Source organism: Podarcis liolepis, assembly GCF_965112155.1.
Source record: "Podarcis liolepis genome assembly, chromosome: 14".
NCBI classification, from domain to species: domain Eukaryota; kingdom Metazoa; phylum Chordata; class Lepidosauria; order Squamata; family Lacertidae; genus Podarcis; species Podarcis liolepis.
The window spans coordinates 26,089,815-26,110,124 of NC_139569.1; the positions used below are offsets into that span (position 1 = coordinate 26,089,815).

Genomic DNA, 20,310 nt, shown 5'->3' on the forward strand with positions numbered 1-20,310 from the left:
ACTCTAAAGAGACCTAGAATCAAAGGTCTCTCCCTACAGTCGCCATTAGCCTGGAGCTGTATCTCATGGCAAGACTGATTTGCACATCTTTCTTCCACTATTCCTGGGAAATAAAAAACCAAAGGCAGCTCCCTTCAAAATGGAGATTTGCATTTGAATACTATAAACATGTGGTCTAAGGTTAAACACATGAAAAGGGCAGAGAGCATCAACTTTAATCATTAACCTAGCTAGAAGCTTAGAGAGCTTTAGCATCCCCCAATGAAATTTTCCAGCGTTAAACCCTTAGCAATATACATGCAGACATTCTCCATTTCATTCTGCAATTAAACAATTATACTCAACATTTAACTTGGTGATAAATTTCATTTCTTTGTTTCATTCAAGAACCTCTTTCTGGGAAACATGCCAAAGCACTTTAACAATCATGGCATATTAAAAAACTATTTCAAACCCAGGACAGATGCAGGCTGGAACAAGAATCCCCCCCTTGTTACTTTATGTTATTGTTTATTTATATGCCACTGTTAGGTTTCCATGGGGGTTGCTCGTGCGCAAGCAGGCAAATCCCTCCCTGGGTGGCTGCTAATGTAAACTTTATCTGTCCGGAGAGCCACTCACCCGTGGCTCTCTCAATCGCTGGCAGAATCCGTGAGTGGGCATTTCTTAAACTTCTTCCAGCAAAGAAGTTCCTTGACGCCCAGTCTCCGCCTTCCCTCTCTGCGCAGAGAGGGCGTGGGCAGCGGAGGACTGCTTCCCTCCCCGCTTGTCTCAGGCAAGGAGTCATGGGACCGCCTCGCCACTTCTGACTCCTGCACCCCCTCTCCACTGGAGCTGCGTTTATTCTCTTCCCCAGAAGATGAGCTGCTCCTCCCGATCCCTGGAGGCTCTCTATATATAATCCCTCTGGCTTTTGCTCTCTCCCTCCGGTACTGATGGCAGTTCCCTGACATCCACCTTTTAGCCAGAAAGGCTCCCAAGAATTAGCAGATACAGTCATATCTCAGGTTGCAAACGCTCCGGGTTGCGCATTTTTGGGTTACAGACCGCACCAAACCCAGAAGTACTGGAATGGGTTACTTGTGGGCTTTGCACATCGTTCTTTGCACATGCACAGAAGCACCAAATTGTGTCATGCACGTGCGCAGATGTAGCACTGTGGGTTGCGAACATGCCTCCCGCACGGATCACGTTCGCAACCCGAGGCATGACTGTACACACAAATGCAATAATGCATACATCAACAATACAAAATTATACACATTCAAAACATTCCAACAGTATTACGAAGCAAACACGTTAGTGTTCCTACAAAAAAAGTTAAGACAAAAATGCCCAAGCAGCATCTTCACTTTAAAAGTGTCCCAGGCAAAGGGGTGGGGCAAGGCAGGTGGAAAAAGCTGAGGCCCCTAGATGGTCCCAGCAGCCTCTCCCTTGGAGCCCCTTCAGATGCCTGTTGCCCAGGGAGACCTTCAAGACAATATAGTCCGGAAGGCAGTTCCAAAGCGAAGGGACCACTGGAGCAAGCCTTTCCTGTGTGCCCTGGAGTGGCCCAGTGAGCCCAGCTGCTTCCAGGCATCTCTTGGCCCCCCCCCCCCAACCACAACATAATTTCCACTCTCCCTCTGCTGGCCATCTTCTTTCCCCTCCGAAGGGCTTGGCTGCCTGGGCCTAAAGTTCCTCCAGGAGGCAGAAGCAGTCAAGAAATCCCCTGCTGCTGAGCTGGGCTGCAGCTTCTGCTGCACTGGCCTTTCCCGGGCTGACAGAGCGGGATCCTTTCACCGGGGACTGATGTCCACAGCCATGTACCTTGCCTCAAGCCGCCTGGCATCCCCCACTGACCTGGACTAACACTTGTCAGTGGAGGCCACCTGACGCAGCCTCCCCACCCCTGTTGCCAGAGAAAAGGCAGGGGCCCTTTCCTGCCGCAACACCTCCCTCCCTGGCATACACCCAAAGTCATCTTTCTTCATCCTGAAAGACTCTCCTGCCTTGGGAGGATGCAAGAGGCGCATCCTGCTTGAAACTGCTATGGATGTCTGGAGCAGAGGAGCTGGACACTGCTGGGCTCTGCTCTAGAAGAGAGTGGGGTGGATTTGCAAACCGGTATCCCTGCCAGGGCATCTGGGCTGCAGGAATTTCAGGGGAAGTAGTCCCTGTTGGGTTCTGGTCACCCCATGGACCTATAGCTAACAAGGAAGAGTTGATTTAACAGGGCAGCCTGACAGGGAACCTTGTGTGTGTGCTGCAAAAGCACAGGGTCCCTGCAGGACAAGAGGACGCCCAGGCAGCTGCACTTGCCAGTTCAACGGTTGCAGCTGCGCAGCTTCAGCTGTCTGTCTGTGAGCTTTCCTTCCTTCCTTCCTTCCTTCCCTGAGAGCCCCTTTGCCTGGCCACAACCCCTTTGGGCTACTTCTTTTCCACCTGACTGGGTGGAATTTAGACACATTTTAAAAAACACAGTGAAAATGCTTTTTTAAAAAAGCGTTTTGAAAAATATATTGAATCTGCCATAAGCTCACCATCACCATCTAGTGTACAATGTGTATAATGCACTTCAAATACACTTAAAACATTATACAGTATTTGCAGCTATACAGCTGAGTCCTAGAGTCTTCACTGGTGCTCTTTCTCTCTTTCCAGGCTCCAAGGATGGCTCTGGATGGCTCCCTCCTTTCTCCAGGGAGACAACCTTCCTCTGTGGGCACGACCGGCCCAATATATTCAACTGCCTGCCTGTGGCAAAGAAGGAAAGATGGGACGCCCCCCCATCCCATGTACAGAAGAGGACTGGACTGGCAGCTGACTCTTAATTCAGCCGTCCACACCATACTTGACATAGCAGACCAGATTCAATTTTCTGGACAGATCACACAGCAACAGGGGAATGGCTTGGAGGAGGGAGAAGGGCTTTAGATGAAAATGTAGGGGCTGCTGCCCCACCCCAGCATCTGCCACCTGAGGCAATTGCCTCAGTTTGCTTAATGGTTGGGCCAAGCCTGTTTTGGGATCAGAAGCACAGGTGTCTCCACAACCTCCTTACATGAGGTAGCAAAAATGTAGGGCAAAAAACAAGGTTCAGGCAGGTTTCAGGCACATGGTTCATGCCTGGGGACCCACAGGGTTAATGCCTCAAAACCCCTCAAATTCGGTTTGACAATCTTAGAGACAATCTCCATAGCCTGCCAAACATATCGCCAACATCTGCCTCAATAGAAAAGAGACCTCCTCCTGCCTGGTAAACAAACTGTTCTTTCTAATCAGCCCAGGGGCCAAGACGGAGCAAATTGCCACTGGAGCAGCTCCAGGAGAAGAAGAGCCACAGAGTCCATCTGCAGCCACAGATTCTTTCCACTGCTTTCGGAACTGCTTTTCTGCCTCCCACGAAATCCATCCAGAGAGAGAGACCCCAAAGGAGCTCCGGGTAAGAGTCACATGGGGTCTGGTCAAGGCACAGAGGAGGGCAGACATAATTTATAATTCATATAATAGTTGTGATCAATGGGGCTTCCTTTCATGTAAGCATCCATGAGATTTCAGCCTGGGTGGTATAAGAATTCCCCCCCTCCAAATTATTGGGAGTCCTTTGGGTCCTTTTGAGGCTCTGTTGCAGGGCAGATAGAGATGCAATTATAACATATAGATATAATTACTGTACTTCTGTGTGTAAGACTAGGTTTTTTTACTTTAAAATAAGGTTAAAAATCTGGGGGCATCTTATACACGGATAGTGCATGTGCCCATTTTCTAAATTTGAAGTCCCCAAAAGTTGAGGGTGTCTTATACATGGGGGCATCGTATACACAGAAAAATACGGTATATTATATCAATTATATAATATAGATAAATGTAGATATACAGCAAGTCCCCATAATAATTGCGATGGCTGTAGCTGTTAAGGAATGTTCTATAAATGGGGGGGTCTGCATCCCCCCACGTTCACCACTGTCCTGCACAACACACAGCAACAACAGCCTTCCATGGTAAAGAGGTAGGTGAAACAGCTCTTCTGAATCCATCCTGTCTCCCTCCCTGGGGCTTGGCATGGCATGTGCAGGATGAGCTTCTTGGTCCCATTGCCACAGAGAGTCCTTAGTGCCTCGCCATCAGAAGTCACTTCCCATCTGCAGGGAGAAGAGCTGGCTTAGCAGTGGCTTGACAGGGCCCCTTCTGTCCTTCTGTTTTCTAGGAGTCCTTCTGGCCATGGGGGAAGGCTGTCGGACCACCTGCCTGTTGCAGGTGCTCCTCTTCCCTCTCTTTGCGGCTGAGGAAATGCAGCAAACAGGTAGGTGGGGGGAGCGGTTCTTGGCCACCAAATGGACCCACAGAGAATGGGATGTACCGTATTTTTTGCCCCATAGGACGCACCGGCCCATAGGACGCATCAAGTTTTTTGGGGGGGAAATAAAGAAAAAAAATTATTTCCCCCCCCCCCCAGGCGCTTGTGGGGCAGGCAGCGGGGAGAAGCGCTCTTCTCCCCGCTGCCCGCCTTGAGATCAGGTCCGGGGACAGCAGGAAGACGCGCTGCGTCTCCCAGCTGTCCCTGGAGCTTGTGGGGCAGGCAGCGGGGAGAAGCGCTCTTCTCCCCACCGCCCGCCTTGAGATCAGGTCCGGGGACAGCAGGAAGACGCGCTGCGTTTCCCTGCTATCCCCGGAGTGGTGGGGCAGGCAGCGGGGAGAAGCGCTCTTCTCCCCGCCGTCAGCCTCCAAACCACTTCGGGAGACAGCGGGATGGCGGCGTTCTGCCTCCCTCTGTCCCCCGACCTTGTGGGGCTGGCGCTGGGGCTCTCCTGAAGCCTGGAGAGCGAGAGGGGTCGGTGCACACCAACCCCTCTCGCTCTCCAGGCTTCAGTGAAAGCCTGCATTCGCCCCATAGGACGCACACACATTTCCCCTTCATTTTTGGAGGGGAAAAAGTGCGTCCTATAGGGTGAAAAATACGGTACGTCTGAGGACCTGTGACCAGAGCGGAGCCCAAGAGGCACTACAAGGTCTCTCAGGACATCTCCTGCTCTCAATGCTTGTGAATGTGTTAGGGTTTAACTTAAAAGCAGTTGGGGTGGGGGACAGGGGTTCAATTTTGTCCAGAAAAGCAGCGTTGAAGGAGGGGGTAGTGTCTTTAACTCTCTACCTTAACAGGCCATATTTCCAGATTAAAATGCTGCTGTTCACCCTATTGTAGGGCAGGGAGACATATCCAGACCCATCTCTGGGCTTCTTTCCTGGCTTTGGACCCTTTGAGGAAGGAGGGAGGTTCCTAGGGTCTTTGCTGTTTTCTTTACAGAGTCCCCTTTCTACATTTGTTTAGATTTTTGATGTAATATATGTATTCCGCCTTTCCAACCACACGTGTTGAGCTCAAAGCGACTCACAATAATCTCAGTAGCTTTAAGAAATAACAAACAATGCAATCACTGTACAGTCAAACCTCGGTTGTCGAACATAATCCATTCCGGAAGACAGTTCGACTTCTGAAATGTTCGACAACTGAGGATCAAAGAGCAGTCAGCAAAGTCAATGGAGAAAAATGGGGGGGGGGGATTCCCCAGAAGCTGTTTGGCTTCCAAAATTTGTTTGAAACCGGAGCAGTTACTTTCAGGTTTTCGGCATTCAGGAGCCGAAACGTTTGATAATGGAGGTGTTCAGGAACCAAGGTTTGACTGTAATATCAGGCACAGTAGCATACGACAAAACAAATTCATCAAGATGATTTAATAAAGTAATTAAAAATATCAGAATGAGCTGCTGAGCACAAGCCCTGTACTGGTTGACACCCTCTCTCTGAGAAGGGGCTTTTTCTTCATCCAGTGTAGTGGACAGGGCATTCTCAGACACGAGTGAAAAGCAGGAGGTTGCAGAAGAAAATACAAGGGCATAGCAGCTTGTCCACTGAAATCCGCAAATCAGGTCTCTCCTCCAGAAACCTCCCAGCAACCCGGGGGGGGGGGGGCAGATTGCTCCTTTCATCTTCTGCTCAAGGCAGGAATGCTTCTTAATGTTGGCTGCTGGAAACCAGAGTTTGGAGGAGTGCTGCTTATGGGCTTCTTCGCTTTGGGACATTTAGTTGGCCACTGTGAGAACCAGAGGCTGAACTAGATGAACCACTGGCTCCATCCAGCTGCAGGGCTCTCTTTGTGTTCTTATTCTCTTGTCCCTAAAGCACCTGCAACCTCTTCTCTTCTTCCCAGTGCCACCTCATGGCACAATTGGAATAAACACAAGCCAAATTTCAGGAGGGAGGGCGGGAGTGGTGCTGGACTGATGTTGGTGCGGCTGGCTTCTGAACCCCTTCCCCCCTTTTCTCTGTCTCCTGGCAGGGCTCTCCAACAACAGTGTGCGGTGCCTGAACAATTATGGGTCGCAGGGCCGCAGGGTGAATTGCACATGGCACCGCCGTGACACGATCCTGGGAGAAGGACCCTTCCACCTCAATTTCTCTGAGTAAGGGCAGGGACACCAAGCCCTGGTCTCTGCTGGGGTGACTGAGGGCTGGCAGGAGCCAGATTTCTTGCAGGGTGGTTCTGGATTCCTGGGCAGTGTAGCTCTCATCTGTGGTTGCAAGCTGTGGGGAAAAGAAGATGCCTGCACAGTCCAGGGGATGTTGGTGATTGATGGGTTTCAGGAGCCAGAGAGCAGACTTCCCAGGACTTTGGCTGGAGCATAAGGGGCAAAAAGCAACAGCCACAGCAGGGTATATCTTCTTGGGAGAAAATGCCCAGGGTGCTAGGCACAACCACAGAGTCAAAGGCTGCTCTGCCCAATACCACACCCATCCCAGCCCCCAGAGGTTTGTCTTCCCTGGTGGCACCTCCGGGCAATCCTTAATTTCTCCAAGGTGCACCTTTAGATTTTCAGGTTGCATGGAAACAAATCCCTGTCCCTCCCTCCTTTCATCCCTTTCGGACACACAGTCAGACACTTCGGTCAGGAAGTTCAGGTATGTGAGTGTTGTGATAGGAGTTACTCTCCATATGCTCAGAGGCATTCTCTCCTTCCTCTTATGGCGGCCGGCCACATTCCCCCAGCCATGCTTCATGCTGGGCAGCCACCCCAAAGAAGGACCTTCTGCCCCCTCTCCTGTTTTGCAGCCTCCTTGGTCTCAACAGTGACCTCATCTGCCATCTCTCTGAGGAGGCCCTGGATCAGTTCAGCTGCTCTGTGAATAGTGAAGAGGGCGAGTTCACAGAGAACGATGAGTACAGCGTCTCCTTGTATGCCTCCTCCTCCTCCGGAAACGGACTCATCGTCTTTGCGATGTATGAGCCCAGGCTGCACAGTGAGTCTTCTTGCATGTGGAGGGACTGACTCAAACTTCTCCAGGACGGGAGAGTGGCCATGGTTGGAGGCAAGGGTCCTTGTGTCCTCCAGCTGCTGGGGACAGTCTGTTTGCCCCCAGCCTTTTCCCTCCCCTCCACCTCTCTTTCTGAGCTTTTTCCAGCCCTGGACATCCTGGTGAGCCCTGCTGAGTTCTCCCTGAGCAGCAGCAGCAGCAGCTCCCTGGAGGATGTCCCAGGAGCACACACATACACACTGTGTTGCTTTTGGGTGGGGGGTCTTCTTGGTTCCCAGCAGCACCTCCTCTCCGCTCTCCATCTCTTTCCAGTCAAATGTGAGCCACCGTTTGACCTGCAGAGCAATATGAGTTCCAGCAAGTGCTGGATGCAGTGGAGGAGGCCAGAGGCCTATGAAGACATTTTCCTGGACGACTGGCAATGGGAACTGGCATTCAAGACCACAGAAGCACCATGGGAGGTAAGAGGCCACTGAAATGGGCTGAGAGCAGGAGGCATTTCGCCACCTCTTGCCTTCTCAAGGATCACAATGCCCTGGAGGATAGGAGACAGGAGGGGTCTTGGCTGACACACAGCACAGAGACGTCTGGTCAAGGTTTGCACAGTGACCTCATCTGCCATCTCTCTGAGGATGGCAAATGGCTGAGCAGCAGCGATATCTACAACTGAGAAAATGGGGTTGGATGGAAGCACAAGCAAACGTTGAGTCTGAACAAGCTGTTAGCGGCATAAGGTCTCCACCTGGAAGCCCCCATCTCCTTCTGGCATTTGCTATGACTCACAGGGCCTACCCAACTGAATTTTGTCTAATGGGATCATTGCTTGTGCTCCGAACCTTCACAGCAGGCACAGAACAAGGTCTAGGTCAACAAAGAAACGCGGGTGGCACTGTGGGTTAAACCACAGAGCCTAGGGCTTGCCGATCAGAAGGTCAGCGGTTCGAATCCCCGCGACGGGGTGAGCTCCCATTGTTCGGTCCCTGCTCCTGCCAACCTAGCAGTTCGAAAGCACATCAAAGTGCAAGTAGATAAATAGGTACCACTCTGGTGGGAAGGTAAACGGCGTTTCCGTGCGCTGCTCTGGTTTGCCAGAAGCGGCTTAATCATGCTGGCCACATGACCTGGAAGCTGTACGCCAGCTCCCTCAGCCAGTAAAGCGAGATGAGCGCCACAACCCCAGACTCGTCCACAACTGGACCTAATGGTCAGGGGTCCCCTATAAAAACAAAGAGGGAAAGGATTTGCTGAATTAGCTAACTGAACTGGAATACAAAAAGGGAGGTGTGAGGAGGTCAGGGAAACAAGTAAATGAAAGACAAGACATGGAAAGATTGATTTGTTTTTAACTGTTTTTACTTTTTGTATTTTGTATTTTCTTTTTTCTTTTTCTTTTTGTAATCTTTTCTGAAACTTTAATAAATATCATTAAAAAAAATAATGGTCAGGGGTTTTACAGGGCCTGCCCAACTGAATTCTGTCTAATGGGATCATTGCTTGTGCTCCAATCCTTCACAGCAGGCACAGAACAAGGTCTGGGTCAACAAAGAAACATGGGTGGAAATTGAGGGCTTCGAGTTCGAGTCTGGCGTAGAGTATGTGGCAAGAATTCGCTGCAAAACTCCAGATGTGAATATGCACTACAGAAGCCAGTGGAGTCCGTGGAGCGCCACCACCAAGTGGAAAGCCCCCCCAGGTCTGGTACAAAGCTGTGCTGCATTTGATGTGCCACACACCCAGGTCCACACGCACACAAATTCCACTTCTCTTGCTTGCACTCATTTGTGTCATAGGTTTTGTTTTTCTTAAGCTCAAAGGAAATTACAACTCACAAAACAAAGCCCCCCCCCCACATTAAAAAAACCAGAGTCACATCTCTTGGGGGGAAGGTCTTTGGTGTTCCACGGAACTAGTCAGGTGAGCTTCTCAAGGGACAGATTTTAAAAATCTGCCTTCCCAGGCAAGACACAGACTCTCTGCGGCTTCCAGTTTCATCCCCCAAAGATTTATTTAGTATTTTACTGGAGCTGAATATATCCCACACACCACACAGGCTGAATAAGCTCTTGGTGAGATGTGTGTCTGCTTGTTTGCCGTTCGAAAGTGAAACCCACAAAAAGGCAACTGTGCTCATTCCTTTGGTCGCCAGCTCCTTTTCTGGCAAACCGAGGGCAATCCTCCACTGTACTGATGTGCTGATGATTCCATCCACAGGCAACGGGTGGCAGCAGCATTGGGAGTCCCACCTCCTGAAGCATGTGTTCAACCTGCTCTTTCTCTGCCTGGGTATCCTGCTGTTCCTGCTCCTGGTACTCACAATCTTCTGGAGGTATATCACTCACTCACTCATTCATTCATTCATTCATTTCGCCTGGAGATGTTGCATACAGGCAGCCAGGAGGGCCCAGGCACCAGTATTTGTGTTTTGCTCATCGCATGAGGTCAGAGAAGGAGTAGGGGTCTCTGGCCCAGGGCTTTGCTACCCTGAGTTGCACTCCCTCGCGCCCACACAATGTGCCTAGTGCATGCACAAGCACAGAAAATAGAGACACAGCAAAGGGAGGCTTTTGTGGTTCTCACAGCAGGAAAGGGGTATCTGTCACATAAAAGGCACACAGACTACAGTATATCTATCTCCTTCTCCCCTGCCCTGAAGTGGGAACTGGCTCTCAGATTAGGTGTGGCTGATGCTCAGCCTTTTGTGTGCATGGAGGTACCACTTCCTTCAGTTGCATGAACATCTGCCCTTCTAGGGCATTTGCATACAACCAGACTCTACTCTCCAGCTCCAAATTGGCCCAGCAAGTGGGCAGGAGGTTGCCTGTGCTTTCTCTTTTCCTCACTGGGGTTGACATGCACCAAGGAGGTGGAATAGGGGCGCACAATGCTTCTGCAGAAGGAGGAGACAATTATTTGTACACCACCAGCATCCAGGGAGGATGGACTGTGGGAGGCTAGAGGAAGAGAAGGGGTGTTTTCCCATGGGCTGTGAAATATACTCAGAGTCGCAAAGTGATTCCATGCTCTTTATTCAGCTCATAGTGGTGAGGAGGAAATGAATGAAAGTCCCCTCAGAGTATCTGCTTATATACATTATTTACACAATGGGCTGCACGTGATTGGCTAATTCCGGAATTCTCCTGTAAGCCAACCAGGTTGTGGATTCACTTCTATCTACAGCATGATTGGGTGGTTCCTGCCGACCAATCAGACTGCTGCATTGTTCTAAGACCAATCAGACTGCTGCATTCTGAATCCTATTGTTCTAGGACCAATCAGACTGCTGCATTTTGAATCCTATTGTTCTAGGACCAATCAGACTGCTGCAGTTTGGATCCTATTCAACTCAGTACTGTATATAACAGGCTGTGGTTCTGTCTTTCCACAGGTCCAAGGGCCATTGCAGCGCAAACATTCCCAGCCCAGCAGCTTATTTCCAGCCCCTTTATCTCTCACACAGTGGGGATTTCAAGGTAACAACCATGATCTCGGGAGCAGCCGCATTGAACCTTATGATGGCTGAGTACCAAGCTGGGGAGGGTGGGGTGTAATTCTCAGGCTGCCATGGAGAAGTGGGCCTCCCATCCTTTCAGAAGAGAACGGGGTTTCAGCTGCAGAGATGGCTTCCTGGGCAAGGTTTCGGTATTGCCACCTGGGAGTCTTCCTGGTCCCTCTCGGGTAGTGGTGGGAGATGTGGGTGACAGGTTGGCAGCTTTGTGGCCTAGGCAGGACCTGGCCTCCTCACCTGAAGGCAGGTTGTAAACTGCTTAGAGAATTCTTTGGGATGATGATAATAATAATAATAATAATAATAATAATAATAATAATAATAATAATAATAATAATTTTATTATTTGTACCCCACCCATCTGACTGGGTTGCCCTAGCCAGTCTGAGTAGCTTTCAGCATATATAAAAACATAATAAAACATTAAACATTAAAAACTTCCCTATGCAGGGCTGCTTTCAGATGTCTTCTAAAGGTTTTATAGTTACTTACTGTATCTCCTTGACATCTGATGGGAGGGCGTTCCACAGGGTGGATGCCACTACTGAGAAAGCATTTCCTAGTTCCCTATAACCTCACTTCTCACAGTGAGGGAACCGCTGAAGGCCCTCAGCGCTAGATTTCAGTGTCCAGGCTGAACAATGGGAGTGGAGACACTCCAGGTATAGAGGGCCAAGGCCGCTTAGAGCTTTAAAGGTCAGCACCAACACTTTGATTTTTGTTTGGAAACATACTGGGAGCCAATGTAGGTATTTCAGGACCAGTGCGTATGGTCCCAGCGGCTGCTCCCAGTCACCAGTCTAGCTGCTGCATTCTGGATTAGTTGTAGCTTCCGAAATGTAGTTTTGGAAATCTGAAGCAGCGCATAATTCACGTAAATAAAAGAAACTAATCTCAACCAACCAAGTTCTCCAGGTGTCTAGGGATGGACATAGACACACACACCCTGCAAGAAGCCCAAGAAGAGGTGCACACTGACTCCAGCAGTAGCCGAGGGGGCAGCAGGATCATGCCCATGCTGGCTTCTGGCATGGAAAACCATTCCAGGTGAGGAACCTAAGGCTATTTTCTGCTCTCTTCCAGCGCTGGGCTGGCCTGGCAGAAAAGAGCGGTGGGAATGAGGACAAGGAGATGCCCTGGGACCACAGCAAGGGGGGTGAGGAGGATAAAGCCCCCCCAGCAGGCATTTCCCGGCTTTCCGTCTGCCAGCCGCTGCCAGAGGATGAGGCCCTGTCCAAAGAGAGCAGTTGCCCCCTGCCTGAAATGCCAGACTATCAATATATGGCCAGCAAACAGAGAGGCCTCGAGGGAGACCTGAAGCAGCCGCAGCCTGAAGCAGAGGCACCCCTTCCCTCTGGGGAAACAGAGCAGGAGAGCTCTTCTTCTTTGCCATGCGAGTGGGGCTTCACCTTCCAAGAACAGGGCCCACTGGAGACGGAGACACCCGCCCTCCTCCTCCTCTTTGGCAGCAATGATTACTGCGCCTTGGGAGGTGGCCACAGCCAGCCAGGCTCCAGGCCTGCTGCTGAGCAGCTGCTGCAGAGCATCTCAGCATGGGGGCCGGGCCAGGCTGCAAAGGACACCCCCTAGGCTGTTCTGGGCCCCACTAGCCATGTCTGACCCCCACCCACAGATCAAGGCGAGCCCTGTTGCCCTGACCATGGCTGGGCTGATGTCTCAGTGGATGGATATTTCCCCAGTGGGGCTGGACAAAAGACTGTCAGTGTGACTTGATGGCTAGGGCTCTCTCTTGTCTGGCCTTGGAAGGGGGCATCCCTGGAAGAAAGGAGGCAGAAGAGCATTTGGGAGCTGTGTTGCAGTGGGAGACTCAGAGCTGATAGTTGGAGTATGTGCAGCTGGGTTGGCAGGGGGTAGTACAGTGTTGGAGAGCAGATGCAAAAACCACAACACGACGGCTTCCTCACTTGAGGTGCCTGCTTCTTTCCAGTGAGTTCTGCTTGCAACTGCAATAAAGTCACACTCAGAACAGATGCCCTTTGCGTTCTCTGTTCCCTGTCCCCCACCAGAACCCTGCAGTGCTGCTGCTGCCACCCCTTGGGAAAGGTGATGGAGTGGTGACTCACAGGCCCAGCCTTCCTGGGCATCTGAGGTTGCTGGGCCTGGTAGCTGCCACCCACAACAAAAGTCAAGAAGATCAAGGAGCCAGGGAGGGTTGAGCTGTATCCTTGAAACAGCTCTTGGTGCAGTTTCTTGTATTGCAGAGGGGGTTTAATATCTGCAAATCCACCAGAGAATTCAGGCATCCATCAGATTTCCCTGGTCTCCGAAGGCTGACCATCTCAAGTTCCTCCGGCACTGCAGCATGCAGTAGCTGCTTTCAGCCCAAACCTCACCAGGGAATGCTCTGTCGGTGATGATGGATTCACAATAAGCCCCCCTCCCCACTTACAGTGTGTGAAGCCCATCCCCAGCCATATGTGCTGGCCCTGTGATGTGCCAAGACAGCTTCGTGGTTATCATATGGGCCATGAAGTCCTAGGCTGGCCCATCTGAGGCAGCCTCAGCATGGACATTGAAGCTGCCCAAACTGCCATGAAGGGATTCTCCAACACCACATTCAAGACTACCTCCGTCAGCTCGGCTCCATTCCTATGGAGGTCAGAGGAAAAACACTCTCCCCACCCTCACAAAATTGCTATTGATCAGGTATGAGGAACTGGTTAGTCTTGGCCTTGTCTTTCCCAGGTGGGAGGGGTTTTACAACAGACACTATTAGCCTAAATTAGATTGTGTTGCCTCCAGTGTGAGAGTGGCCAACTGCAAACTCAAAATGACCCAAGCTGGGGCTGTTTATCGTCCATGACTGCTGCCAGGAAGGATGTTTTATTATCTGTGCGGTGCAGCAGCAGTGGCAGCAGCAACACACATCTCTGCAGACTTCTTCCAGGCTGCTGTGAGGGAGGGCAGAAATCAGTAGATCAGTGCTGAAAGCAACCCCCCCCCCCACACACATGATAATCTTGCCTCAGGCAAATGCAAGCAGCATCATGCAAGTCTTTTGCTGGAGGTTGGGGGAGAGGGAGAGGGCCGACCAGCCTTTGGCAACTGTGCTTCCTTTCTCTTAGACCTTCTTCATTCTGCTCAATAACTCTTCCCAAGTTGGGAGGCAAGGAGAGTAGTAGGAGGGTGAGATACTGAGACATTTCTAACCCAAAGAATGCCAAACACCTTCTCCGCACCTTAGGCCAGCACCTTGCAGCCTTGAGCTGATGCCTGCCTCACTCAACCCCATCCCTTCCTGGCATGTGATGCAGCCACAGATGCTAATCAGTTCCAATCAGAGCTCTACTCAGAAGCTCCGATCTGCTCTGCTCAGCATTTTCAAGAAAGATATGTTCAAATCTCATGCAAAGATCTAAACTGGTTACGGTAATTGTTTTGAAAGTACATCCCAGGCTATCTCATGAGTGCAGACATCTGTAGACTAGAGCCCCATACCCTCTGGGGCCAGAAAACCAAAAGGCATAAAAGGCCAGAAAACCAGTTAGATGTTCTCTTGCCATGAGTTGAGATGGGTGAGTTGAGAGTTGAATCAATGACTTCCAGGTTCACACCCTCAGGACCTGTGTTCTATCACTAGACCCTCAGCTATAGTGAAATGTGACCATCTTTCAGCCCTGTACCACCCTACACCACCTATGATCTTTCACTGCATGGATGAAGCCCACAGAGAACAGGGTGGCATAGTTTCAGGACAGGATGTGTGTGGGCGGGGAGAGAGGGTCAGGCATTCACATCCAAAGAGAAAGGAAATGGCTGGCCATCACTGTTATCAAACTTTATTTCCTGGTGAAGGAGTGCCCCCCTTCCTTCAAGAAACTGCCAGAAACTGAATGTTTTCTACATCTTCACTTTAGTTTGGAGTCTGGCACAAGAGCTGTGTTTGTGGCTTTGACAATGATGCCCACTTGGAAATCCAACTAGAGAACCTCTTGAATCCACTTTTGACATCCCATTCCCCACAAAGTGCCTTCAGTGAACCTCTTTTGAATGTGGGATGACTATTCCTTGAAGTTACAAATGCATCCAGTAAGCAGCTTATACAAAAAGGCGACACCTGCTGGTAGTACATTCTTGAAATTACAGAAGTTTAAAGGAAGTAACTGTTTGTGTCTGGTTCCTGCCTGCCTCCATACCCATTATATGGCCTTTTAATGCTGGTGAGCAGAGAAAGAAGCTGAGGAGAAAGAAGTGGCTCTCCACTCCAACCTATTCCATGTGCTCTCCTATTGGATCACTGCTGGGAAGGCCAGTGGGTATATGCTTATGAATAGCACCAGCTGCTAGAAACTGCAGGTGGGCTGGTACACCAGGATCATGCTTGAGAACTTTGCTTTGGGGCATCCGATTGGCTTTTGTGAACACAGGAGACTGGGCTAGATGGATCATATATCTAATCTGACAGCCAGGCTCTTCTCTTCAGAGTTCCCCCTCCAGTACAGGAGAAAGGGTATTTTCAGGAGTGCCCCTCCGAAGGAGGCCCAGTTGGCATTACCACTGCCATTTTTTGGGGGGTTGCCAGGCCAAGACTGTTCTTGATTCCCAGACATTTGATGGTTGAGGTCTCTCTTCTGCTGCTGGCAGGTGGCGTTTGCTGAACTGTTATGTCAAGGCTGTTTTGTTGTTTTAAATTTTCAATACCTTACATGATTGTCTTCAGTTGGTATGTATTCTGTTTACTAGCTTTCCAAACATGTGTGTCGGCTGCAGTGTGTGTGTTGCGCAAACAGTCCCCGCGCTGCTCCCGGGGCTGGAAAGGGGTTAGTTTAACCTCCGGTTTGCTAGTAAAACTGAATGACTGCGTTGCAAAATGATGCATGACTAAAAAGTGTGTCACCAACATGAAATGTTTGGAAACCTCTGCTGTATACTTTTCCTGTAATGATATAAATAGCAATCAGATCTTTGTGGAATGAGGTGATGAAATAAATATTACAGTATCTTGTTATATCTGATGCTTTCTATTGGTGCAAGTAGCCCTGAGAATATTTATATTGAAGGGTGGTGGACTCGGGGGCTCTTGCACTATCTTTGTGAGCATAAGAGCAGCGACAGCAGCAGGAGGGTCTCATTGCTGCTGAGGCAGGAAGAGAGCAGACGGAGAAGTCGAGTCCCGGGCCTAAAAGCCTCTTCGCCGCCCTCCGCCTTCCCGAGCTCCAGCCGAGTCAATGGGAGGAAGGAAGCCAGCAAGCCAGCTGGCTCCGGGTCATCCGCGGGAGGCGTCCCCAGGCAGCCTCTCTACCGAACAGCTCTCCCCCTTCGGTTTGCCACCGTCGAAAGGCGGCAGTAGTGCATCACGGGAAACGGCAGTTGGAGGCGAACCAGAGGCGTTGTGGGTAAAGCGAGTGGGCGTGGCGCATTGCTTCACTCCCGCTTCCCGCGGAGCCGGCTGGTCAGCTGACCTGCTCCTCTTTCTACTCGCCCCCCGCCCTCCGCCCGGCTTCTTTGGCGCAAGCGCAAGACAGTCTCGCGTGAGCCGACGAGACGTGGCTGAGTGCCTCGGCGCCCATCCAGTGCTGAAGGGAGGCGGGCGGAAGTCCCGCCCTCCCCTAGCGGAAGAGGGCATTGTTGTGGCCGACGTCATTCACGGAGGACGCGGGCGTCCCATTGGGTCGGACTCTCTGGTTGGAGCGCGGCCGAGTCGTTCGCTCGCTCGGAGGGCGGGCAGACGGACGAGCAGCCCGCGCCCATGGCCAGCACCGGCAGCCCCCTGGTAAGCTCCGCGCGGGAGCCGGCGGGGAAGGGGCGAGGGGAGGAGAGGAGCGGCCGCTTGGCCTGCGCTGCCTTCCGGGAGGCCGCGGCGCGAGCGGGACCTCTGGCGGAGAGAAGGTGGGGTTCGCCGCTCCCCGACCCCGGGTCTCCTCTTGGCCAGGGGCTCTGCAGGCGCCTCGGGGTCAGCCTGGGATCCTGGCCGGAGAGGGGCGGGGCCCAGGCTACAGCACGGAAGCGAAAGCTGCGGAGGAGCCGGCCGGGCCCTGACCTCCCCCCCCCCCCGGTGTTTGGTCTCCCGTCGTCTTACCTGGACAAGCAGGCAGGCCTCGGCCAGAGCCTGCCTTGTTTTGCGTAGCGGCGCGGGATCCCCGTGAAGTGAGTGCCCCACTTAGGCGGAGAGGGGCGCGCCCATTTGCCCTCGGAATTCCACCTCCTTCCCCCGCCGGCAACGGAGAGGGCAGCTCGTCTTCCGGTGTGCATTGGGTGTTGGCGCCTCCGACTGTCGCGGGCGATACGGAGGTTGCGATTTCGGCTACATTCCGGGCTTAGCATTAGCGATAGAGCAGTGTGTCGCCTTGGCCCACCGTTTTGGGGGCCCTGCTAGTCCTGAGGGATTGAAAAGCTGAATCTTCCAGTGGTCAAAGAAAATTCTTATATATTAGTTAAGGAGCAATTCTGTAAGGCAGACGTCATGCAAAGGATGCCCAGTTGATTTACAGCTGAGGTGAGATCTAATACGCTCAATCCTTAGGAAGTGCTGCTGTAGAGCGAATTTTTTCTTTTTTCAATATATGTGTAGCTTTTGATGCTTGTTGTCAGAGGCGTTCATTTTCAGCCTGTTCTACTTCAAATTTGTTTCACATCCTGATTTAAAGTTCTTGAGTAATTGCCATTCTTCCCAGTAGTTTCATTGACACAGTTGGCCACTGTCATGGCTGTTTCTAGTGTCATTTAGTAAAAAGTGCCCATTGTTCTGTGGCACCAACTCCAACCTCTTCCCACTTACTTACAAATACATATCAGCTGGTGAAAACTGGCACAGGACAGGCAGCTACCCGGTCCTCACATTATTGTCACATGTGTTTGAGGAAGTGTAGATGTTTCCATATGACCTCTTGTTATCAGCAGAATTAAAAATGCAAATGCCAGCCATGAGTACATATGCCATAGGAGGCATAGAAGACTCCACATTGTATTGAATCAAATCAATGACTCATCCAACCAATAATTCCCTGAGCTGGGCAACAGTAGTTCAGTCTGAATGGAGCAGAGCCTGACATTTTTATACATGCAAACCACAAGTTCTATAACACTTATGGCCTTTTCTGCAGAATTGTGTAACTTTATGCCATCATCAGACTTCAAACAGGTGTGCCTGTGTCCTTTGCACTTTCATCAGCTTACTTGACTTTTCTTAGTACTGTAGAATGACTTAAATGTGAAAATGATTCCAGATTTCTTGTGCAGTTTGTGTGTGCATCTGCCTAGCATCATGTATTGTGTGCAAACAGTGTACACTTGCTTATCCTGTGTTCGCCAGAGATAGGCAGATGTAACACCATCCTTGATCATACTTCCTGAGCCTGATACCCTCCACATATTTTTATTACAATTCCCGTTAGCAGCCCCCAGCATGGCTGTGCTGAAATCATAGTCCAAGGCATCAGAAGGGCACCAGGTTGAGGAAGGCTGTCTTAGCTTCTTGGATTTTAGCATCCCACATGATGGGGCTTCTGCGTCCAGGGATGGCTCTGCCTTGAAATTTGTAGGCCCTGTTTACAACCTGTTAAGTTCCATACTGAAGAAGCTCCATTGTAAATATTGCCAGGGCATGGATTATATATGTCTTTGCAAGTAATTATCAGGGGGCAGTTTGCCTGCTCTTTGCTGTGAGCATAAAATACTGTACTTGCCAAATGTTATCATTCTGCTACAAAACAAACTTGCATTTCACTGGTGATCCTAGACTTCTCAAGGCTGGATGTAATCAGTGGCAGCAGCAGCGTAACTGTATACCATCTGTCTGGCTACAGAACTCATTACCTGGGCAAGTCAACCACATGCTGTGACTCCTGAGAGAGCCGAAGGTTCTTTATTTATTATGTTTATTTTTAATTATCTGCTATGTATATTTTCTCTTGGAACACAATTGTTCTAAATATAAAGCATCATAAAATAATCATCCCATTAAAATCACATTAAACCTCTTAAAACTAAACAAAACAGTTAAAACAGAAGTGATTAATAAAAGCAACTGTAGTTAATTAAAAGCAGTTAGCTTCATGCCATATTGATGCTTTTTTATCTGTGGTTTATTGCTGATATATAGCCTTTGACACAATGAAAATAATGGACTGGACTCAAAATTCAGGTGGGGGTTGAAACCAGCATAAAATTTCAGTTGCTGGGTAAGTGTAACAAGGGTGTGTGCATTTTAAAAATCATGTTAGAAGTAATAAGCTACAGAAGTAGAGGAACTGTTATCTAGGCAATAGTATTTTTATTCTATGTGTCAGCAGGATTTTTATAACACTTTCAAACCTATGCATACCTGGCCTGGGTACTTTTCTTTGGCATTGGCAAGAGCAAGTGGGACATAGTAAGGCAGCCATGAAAGTCATGGCCCATTACAAGTTAGCTCATTTATTCAGTCTGGAACACTATTTTTACTCTGAAACTGGATTCATACCTAGATGGCAGACCTTGATAAGCTGTTCAGAGGAAATTGAAATGGCGATGTCAAATGGATAGGAATGTTTCAGCCAGTCTGATGTGGAAACTTGGGTTTTCTGAGGAGTCTTGACATCTTATAAACCTCTCTCACCTGAAGAAATAGCAACACTGAAGGAAGGAAAGAATTAATCATTCATTTAATTTACTTAAAGTTAAGAGTCTAAAGGAAAGTCTGAAAGTTGAACTTGTTGATAATGAAAAGCTTCCTGATATAAATGGGGAATATGCTTGACTTTGGATATTTGAATACCTCTCAATGTAAACAATACTGAATTAGATGGACCAATTAGCCTGACTTGGTATCAGTAGTTTCCTGTGTTTCAATGAAAAAACAGGTACCAAGCAATCAGTGAAGCACAATTCCATACATTCACTATAGCAGTCCTCAATATGCTAAGCTTCCAGTCAAAAACATTTACTGTTTCTTATAATTATTATTAGAATGTAGTTTGGAGGCTACTATTCTACTGTAAGATGACAGAATGACCAGAGGTCCTAGGAGCACATTGTAATAAAATAGTGGAGGAATTGTAAGTTAGCAGGTAATGTACCTGCTTTGCATGCAGAAGGTCCCATCTTGAGTCTCTGGTGTCTTTGGTTATGTAAAGATATTTTAAAGCCATGAATTGCAGAATTATTATTTCATTTGAGTAAGCTGCTCTTTTCACTAGTTTGCGTGTCAAATATTAAAACGCCAAATGGTTTCAGACTGTTTCAGTTTCTGTCTAGCTAATTGGATGTGTGTGTTAGACTTACCAAGTTCTTCAGGCAGCTTCCAAACTTTGTGGGTTGGATTCCTTTAGCCTTCAGATCTCTGAAGACCTGCTGTGATCTGAAAGACTTTGGCTTTTATAGATTCAAGTATAGGCTAGGACCTTAGGGTAAAGGGTGTGTAATTAATAATAGTAATTATTTGTGAAGCAGTAAGGTGGCAACTCTTGACTCTTGAAATTCAGGTCATGAGGTGGCCATTTTTGTGTGTTTTGTACATGCTTGATCTATGGAATCACAACAATGTAGCATAGCTGCCATGATCACCAGTAGGTGC

General features: G+C 49.5%; 2 protein-coding genes across 4 annotated transcripts in view; both read left to right on the forward strand.

Annotated features, from left to right (window-relative positions):
• Nucleotides 1–2,643: 2,643 nt before the first annotated feature.
• LOC310692793 (interleukin-9 receptor-like) lies at nucleotides 2,644–12,787 on the forward strand. 2 transcript variants are annotated; one of them, XM_083474055.1, is made up of 9 exons: nucleotides 2,644–3,424; nucleotides 4,190–4,285; nucleotides 6,318–6,441; nucleotides 7,089–7,276; nucleotides 7,604–7,752; nucleotides 8,807–8,984; nucleotides 9,503–9,617; nucleotides 10,677–10,761; nucleotides 11,880–12,787. In XM_083474055.1, exons 2-9 carry the CDS (start codon nucleotides 4,204–4,206, stop codon nucleotides 12,384–12,386), a joined length of 1,428 nt encoding a protein of 475 aa, XP_083330181.1. In that variant the 5' UTR covers nucleotides 2,644–3,424; nucleotides 4,190–4,203; the 3' UTR covers nucleotides 12,387–12,787. The 2 variants fall into 2 exon arrangements, with proteins under 2 accessions (XP_083330181.1, XP_083330182.1); XM_083474056.1 differs by having other exon boundaries at nucleotides 8,810–8,984.
• A 171-nt stretch (nucleotides 12,788–12,958) lies between these two features.
• Nucleotides 12,959–20,310, forward strand: part of PDPK1 (3-phosphoinositide dependent protein kinase 1) — a 45,407-nt gene continuing 38,055 nt past the window's right edge. Inside the window, exon 1 of one of the 2 annotated variants that reach the window (XM_083474051.1) lies at nucleotides 12,959–16,530. In XM_083474051.1, coding sequence (XP_083330177.1) covers nucleotides 16,507–16,530 — 24 coding nt within the window. In that variant the 5' untranslated portion in view covers nucleotides 12,959–16,506. The remainder of the gene's footprint in view (nucleotides 16,531–20,310) is intronic. The other variant, XM_083474053.1, reaches the window with a different exon arrangement.

Bases quoted from the DNA above. Each gene is read 5' to 3' on its own strand.
- LOC310692793 (XM_083474055.1), top strand. From the start codon at position 4,204: ATGGGGGAAGGCTGTCGGACCACCTGCCTGTTGCAGGTGCTCCTCTTC. The intron at 4,286-6,317 runs GTAGGTGGGGGG...GTCTCCTGGCAG, and splicing joins TGAGGAAATGCAGCAAACAG to GGCTCTCCAACAACAGTGTG. The intron at 7,277-7,603 runs GTGAGTCTTCTT...ATCTCTTTCCAG, and splicing joins GTATGAGCCCAGGCTGCACA to TCAAATGTGAGCCACCGTTT.